The 7,755-nt window shown below is 32.9% G+C and overlaps 1 protein-coding gene across 1 annotated transcript in view; it reads right to left on the bottom strand.

Moving 5' to 3' along the window:
* Positions 1-253: 253 nt before the first annotated feature.
* Positions 254-7,755, bottom strand: part of LOC149775407 (uncharacterized) — a 65,900-nt gene continuing 58,398 nt past the window's right edge. The window contains exons 7-8 of the mRNA XM_089943351.1: positions 5,613-5,666; positions 254-852 (exon numbers count right to left, since the gene is read on the bottom strand). Of these exons, the coding sequence (XP_089799477.1) occupies positions 615-852; positions 5,613-5,666 (292 nt within the window). The 3' untranslated portion in view covers positions 254-614. The remainder of the gene's footprint in view (positions 853-5,612; positions 5,667-7,755) is intronic.

Genomic DNA, 7,755 nt, shown 5'->3' with positions numbered 1-7,755 from the left:
ATATGATAATGACAACTGATTTCAAGAAATGATGATGTTAAATGACAGGATGTCTGTATGAAATCAACAAACTTTGGCACGGAGACAGACAATACAATCTGAACAGTCATCAAATTATCCTACCATAACATGGAATATGACATTAAAACATCATTTTGCTACTTTTTCTCAAACAATTCATTCACTGATGCATATATCATTAAATTCAAGCTAAAGCATAATGTTACCTTAGCCACTGTATTAAGGTGTATCAATGTGTTTATTTTGATTCTTTGCTGCTATTTATTCCTGCCTTCAGTTACAGGCCATCATAAGCATTTAACTATGTTCATCTCATTTACCTTGGTTTTTGTTTTCCCCAGTTTTGAAGCCTGTATAGTATCTTTTCCTTATTTAATTTCCTGACTTCTCTTGAAAAACTGTTATTTTGCAGATTTTGTTCAAATTTTGTATGACCTTCCTCCATGTTTCTGTTCTTCCTAGCTTCTGTAAAAAAATGTGTAAAATTGATCACCCATTCTTTGCCAGCTTTTGTCAAACCTGTCAGTTTGATTTATTTCTTCAAATGTTTCCTTCTGCTGACAATACTGGTCTTCTTCACTAGCCTCCATATCTTAACTTTTGTCAAAATCTGACAAAAAGACCTTCTTTTTCAAGATATTTCCCTGACTGTCAGCAGCAAGAACTGTCACAGCCTTGGCATCAGGTGGCAGGTCTTTAACTCTGGACAACTTTAGGGTAAACTCCATAGGAGGAGTTTCCAATAGGAATTCCCAGTGATGGAAAACAAGACCATCTAGGTCAGTTCGGAGCTCCACAAGGCGAATCCCATGACTGGATTTGATCTTACTCCTGATTAAAATAAAAGTGGCATGAACTAGTTAAATCAATGTCAATTTTTGTATTAAGTCTACTTGATTAAATAGGTGACAACATTTTAACTTTTATTACAACATATGTATCAAATTTATGTGTCAGGTACTGTAGATGATATTATGTCTTCCCCATGATGACTAGTCTTCGATGCATATAAGTGAAATTTGTGTGCAGAGACAACTCTCATCCTTTCAGCCACAGTGACCTTCAACTAGTACCTTTTGGCTAAAAAAACCCCAATAGACTACTGTCTTATCTCAAGTAAAAGCCATTCACAAAGTTTGATCTAGGCATATGATGTATATGTAATGCTATTATGAAGAAACCAATTTACATGCTTCAGTCACAGTGACCTTGACCTTTGAACTCAAAATTTACCAACTTCTTCCTTATCCCAAGTGCAAGTAATCCACAAAATCTGAGAACTGTATATTATGCAGAACTCAAGCTATTGTGTTCAAACCATTTTTCTTCACAGTGATCCAAACCTCTGACCATTTGACCCCAAAGTCAATAGGAATTTTCCTAAATAATTTTAGTTGGTTGAGAACTCAAGGTACTCACCATTTTCTTCTTTCAGTCATTCTGACCATGATCTTTATACCAGGAGATCAACTGGGTTCTTCCTAATCCGCTGTGCAAGCTATCCAACAGGACTGAGGTTGGAAAACTCAAGTTATTGTTCATAAATAAATATTTTTTCCTGTCAGAGTGACCTTGACGATTGATGGGTTTTTAACCCCAAAATTATTAGGGTTCTTCTGTATCTTAATTGCAGACCATCCACAACGATTGATAACTGTAGATGGTGTGCAACTTGAGTTATTGTGTGGAAATGAAAGTGAATAGAACAATAGATAGATGGACATCATAACATAATAATTTAAAAAATCTCTGTCAAAAGGTCTAATCAAATTAATACTCCTGTACTGAGATAAAAATGCTCATCTGGGATGGTGGAAGGCAGAAAAGAAGTTGAATAATTATAGGTTACTGCATTTGAATGGGAAAATATGAACAAGTTTTTCAGATGGAAATAATGCACAACCTTGGGAGTTAAGTACATCCATCCAACAAAATGAGTTCATATTTTCCCATACAAATGCAGTAACCTTTTTATTACATGCTCATTTTCTTATTCTACCTAAGGCTGAATTATATAAATAAAAATACACTACAAGAAACAAAGTAACTAACATATGCCATATTCCAAACTAAATACACAAGCACAGATTCATCATTACACAACAGCAACATTACTAATGCACACATAAGTCTGCCCAGATAAATTTAAACTTAGTCGCATCCTTGACATAGCTTTTGAAAGAAATGGCATTTTGGTCTATTTAAAATTGTAATTTGGAGTCATATTGTTAATGATGCGCATTGCAACAACTTTTGCATTTGATCTGGAATGAATAGATTTTGGTATTTTTGTCGATTCTTCAAAATTTTTTGATTATGGACTGGATTTATCTGTGCCAATTCTACATCAGATTTCAGCAGCGTGTTGACATCTGCAAATGTGTTTCTGTTCTGTCATTGAAGGTTTGAAATCATAATGTGGGAAAAATATCAAGTCTTTCAATTGCAATTATCAAAAAGACACTATGAAATATAATGTTTATTTCATTTTGAGTGCAGAAAAGAAGGATGTAATTGCATTTGGAATATAGTCAAAATTACAGTACTATTTCAAAATGTGTAATCAAGCTTGAGAATCCATGACATGGATCATGTAATTCAGATTTGCAGAACTAAGAAAGTACTTTCTGAGGAAATTCAGGATGTAAAACTTTAAGTATATTTTTGCCATTTTTATTACCAGCTAAAGAAGACAATTTATGCCTTGTCACTTGCATGTTATTTGTAAGGACCCTGTCTGGCATCTATAACTATCTGAAATCCAAAACATTGTATCAAAAAAGTTAACATGGAATGTGTCAAAGCAGCTGGTACGTGGCAATCCATGAAACATCTGCTTTAGTTCATTCAAAAACAAATTTAATCAACCAAAATGTCAAGCACCTATTATGTGAATGTACATGATTTGTTTAAAAGTAGTTCCTAATACACATTAGTGCAATATGAAGTGCAAGTGAGTGTAAAATCATAAAACACTGAACAATTCTGACAATGCAAAGTAAACTGAAGAAAAAATAAGCATACAATAATTTTTTATACTATCACATTTTAATATAACAATTTGCTGCCATGATGGTTTTCATTACACACTCTCTGTATCTTAGTACAAAAGAAGAAGACGTAAACTACAACTCTTAAGAAGGAAAATAAACTGCATTCAACTTATAAACATCCCAGTTTCCTGTTGGGGTATTACTCTCAAGTTTGTGCAGTGACTATATAAAAAAAATTTCCACAATGACTGTTTAGTCATTGGTACCTAAAATTTGATTTATTAAATTATATGCTTGCATACAAGTCAACTCCAACTGCAAACAGCGGACACTGATATGCTGTCACACAATGCACATCAGGATCTATGTTGTTCAGCTGATTTCTTGTAACAGATTGCAAAGACCCAGATCTGCTGGAGCAATATGTGATGACCGATCCAAGTCCGTGCAGTCTGCAGTAGGTCTTATACCACATGCACTCGCTTTTAAGTATAGTTAATCTGCTAACAACAAAAATCCTGACCTGTCATTTCAGAATATGCCTGAAGATCTGATGGAGCATTAGGTGATGGCAGATCTGGGTCTGTGCAGTTTGCAGACAGACTGGACTTATAAGAGAGTATATACAGTGAGTATATACAGTAATACAAATATTCAGTTATTTTTCTTTTTGTTATGAAGTTTATTCCTTTTTTCTCTGTCAGATTTATAACTTATGTTGTGTACTAAAATGTATTTAATATTCACCCACTAAGTATCAATTCTTAATCAGACTTTTCATCTCCACTACAACCACAATCAATTGAATGTACTGACTACCACAACCACCATAAACAGAATTCTCATTCTCATATGTAAAACATAACATTGTAACTATTGCATCATTAAGTTTCAATTAGCTCTATTACCATCGTACCCCTTTAAATTAAAACATAATTGAATTTATATCAACATACTTGGCAGAGAACAGTAGTAGTTGTAGTAAGTAGTGGTAGTTTTTCTCTTTTCGCCTTAAAAATAAACAATACCCATCAGGTGTTAACCTCCAAGATAAATAATGGGTTTGTGAGATCAAAATGATATCAGAGTCCAAAGGGGAGAAACCACTGCAAAAACCATGATCCCCTTTATCTGTAAAACCAGTGTTTATCTTCAATAATAAACAACTGATGGAATGATTTCTACTTGATAACAACTGTCATGGGAATGATTTCTACTTGATAACAACTTTGTCATGGGAATGAATTCTACTTGATAACAACTTTGTCATGGGAATGATTTCTACCTGATAACAACTTTGTCATGGGAATGATTTCTACTTGATAACAACTTTGTCATGGGAATGATTTCTACTTGATAACAACTTTGTCATGGGAATGATTTCTACCTGATAACAACTTTGTCATGGGAATGATTTCTACCTGATAACAACTTTGTCATGGGAATGATTTCTACCTGATAACAACTTTGTCATATCTAGCCACACAAAAAAATTAAGTGGCATGGGTTTGTGAGACAGAGTCAATACACCAAACAGGAGTCCCTTGAAGGGACTAATGCTCTAATGGTGTCAATACTCCAAACAAGAGTCCCTAAAAGAGACTGATATTTGGCTGGTAATAATAATAATAATAATAATAATGCTTTATTCATAGAGGGTGACTCATTAGTCAAGGACTAATCTCCCTTGAGGCCCTCTTAAGGAGAGTATAACAATGCACATTATATGAAGATAGCACTAATTACCTTTTATTTTAACATGTTTAGTATTAAAATACTAAATTCCATTATCTATTAGAAACACATACATGCTCATGATATCTTTTCTTAAATACTCTAATATTTTCAGCAGATTTTGCATGTAGTGGAAGCTTATTCCACAGAACTTTACCAGGGTATTGGAAACTTTTTTTAAATTGCTCCGTTCTTGGTTTTGGTGGTAGAAGGTTTCCATGTGATATTGATCTCAACTGGTATTGTGTTGAAAAAGACCTTAATAAGTCCTGAAGATACTCTGGTGTAGTTCCATGTAGACACTTATATAAAAGAACTGCCTTGTGAAAATCTATCCTGTCATATATTGTGAACCATTTGAGTTCTGTAAATAATGCTTTTGAAGGATGATCAAAAGGTGCATCTAAAATTATACGTGCTGCTCATTTCTGAAGTTTATAAATCCTGTCAGGCTCAGGTTTAGCACAGTTTCCCCATACATTAGAACAATAATCCATTGTTGGAAGAATATATTACTTGTAGTATAGATTGCAAGTTTCCATAGGTAAATATTTTTGATTCTGCTGAGAAGGGCAATTTTGATGACAGTGTTTTACAAAGCTTATCAATATGGTGTGAATACTTAAATTAACACTTTATTTTATAAAGGATTATTTGGGAAATATTAGAAATCATCATCATCATTATCATTTGTATTTTTAAAAGAAAGGTCAATGTTCAAAGCTAGGTGAGAATAGTGTAATAAAATACCCACCCCAAGGTAAATAATTTAGAATCTTAACCAAGGAGATCCAATTAGAGAGACGAAAATTCTGTGACATGTTGAGAAAATGAAGTGCTCTAACTACATAAATGTATACTTACCCACATATATAAACTTGTTTCTTTGAATCAGGGCATGAGAACTTGTTGAACCACCTGAATAAAAACAACAATGTAATTAAAAATTATTAAACTAACCTCTACCAAGCTCTTAGAAGTCTCCAGCAGCCACTGTAAAAATTTATTATCACAAAAAACAATTTTGATGTGAACTTGACACTGAAATGCTAGCCCTTGTGACAGGGCATGCAAATAAAATAAATAATGACAGCAGTGTTTTCTATGATATCAAATCAGAGGTACCTTTTCTAGGACATCAAAGTAGAGGTCTCTTTTCTATGATATCAAAGCAGAGGTACATATTCTATATCAAAGTAGTGGCCTCTTTTCTATGACATCAAAATAGAGGCCTCTTTTCTATGACATCAAAGTAGAGGTGCCTTTTCTATGATCTCAAAGCAGAGTTACCCTTTCTATGATATCAAAGAGGCACCTTTTCTATGATATCAAAGTAGAGGTATCTTTTCTATGATAACAAAGTACAGGTACCTTTTCTATGATTATCAAATCAGAGGTACTATAAAGTTAACAAAACCTTAACTTAATATTTTTGTAATCATTGATCTTAAAATCTGCTTCAGAAGGTATTTTATCATTATCCAGCCCATGTCACCAGATTTTATACTGAGTAACATCACTTCTTTGAGAAACCTTGGTGCCACAATGACCACTATTAGAAGCATAGTTCATGCATCAGTAATTACCTTTAACAGCCACTACAACTGAGACCTCATATGAAGTCCAGTCATCTAATTTCTATACTTGTTCACATGTAATTGTAATACAGTCAACCTATTGATAATAACCTATCAGAATATACAATATAGTCATTAATATGGAAACTTGCCCACTAAATAAATGTATTTATTCCTATTTCTAACTGCACAGGTTAGCAAGGGTCACATGTGAAGGCTAGGACGTACAATGCTGTTGGGCATTTCTGTGCACCTAAGGTTTCCGTCTCCAATAATGAAGCAAAACGCTTACCGAATTCAACCAATTGATGAAAATAAAATACTGCAATGCTTACAATTTGAAAAGATTCAACTGTCACCAGAATATTCAGTTTAAAATAATATTAATTTTGGACACAAAGGATACCACCCCCCTGTTTTCATGACTTGTGATATGTCTGCCTATTCTGTGCACAGCTTTGAAATAAAATAAGATAAAAATAAAAAGTTGTTTACTTCTCTCATTGATTTCTGAATTAAGGTCAGGAACTAGATCAGCTTTAAGTTTACAAATGAACAGTCAAGGTCAAACTATTTTCTGTAAAAGTATCGAGTTCCTAGTAAACAAAACTACATTATTCTGACATATAATGAAATTAAAAATAAAAAGATTTTAAAACTTACAAACAAGTTAATTAAATCAAATATAAATTAAATCAAATATACATAACACATGGATAGACATACATGTTAACTGCATAATACAATCCACAAAAAGGTGGGTGTACAAATAGCTAGAAAATCCAAAGATTAAGAAACTATTTCAATTAATTTAAAGTGAGTGATGTCTGACCCACTTTAACCTCTTGTTTCAAGGTGAAACAAGCATGGAGTATATTATGCAGTTACCATGTTTTATTCCTGCCTTTCTGTAAAGTGTGTTTGAATGTTTTGCTCTTGGTCATGTACAGAACTGTTTTGGAATCTCTGTAATATGTCTATTTCTTTCACTCTGAAACATGAGGCCTATATGTGTCTACTATCACTTACCTGAATGAGTTTTACCTCAAAGCCAAAATGGAAGGACAGTTAGTGAAGAAATATTGGTTAGTAAGATGCTTACTAACATGTAAATGATATGATTCATTTTAGCAAGAGTGGCCATAGTTGATGGCAAAATTTAATTATTTGAAGAAAAAGAACTGAAAGGCCTCAGTGTCTGGATTTTTTTCTGTCAAATTTTGGATCTATTTTGTCCCTAATTTCTGAGAAAATATAAATTTTAGGTTTTTGTCTATTTTTAGTAACAGCAACCATATTTTATGGTGGATCAACTTAATAAATATTCTGTTAAATTTGATGAAATTCATTTTATTGGTTTTTTTAAAAGAAGTCTTTTTAATGTTTTTTAATTCTATTTTTAGAAACTGTGGCAATATCGGATAACAGAT

Source organism: Sinohyriopsis cumingii, chromosome 19, assembly GCF_028554795.1.
Source record: "Sinohyriopsis cumingii isolate HCF-2022 chromosome 19, ASM2855479v2, whole genome shotgun sequence".
In the NCBI taxonomy this organism is placed as follows: Eukaryota; Metazoa; Mollusca; class Bivalvia; order Unionida; family Unionidae; genus Sinohyriopsis; species Sinohyriopsis cumingii.
Note: the sequence above shows the minus strand (reverse complement) of the source record. Positions and strands in the feature narration are given on the sequence as shown.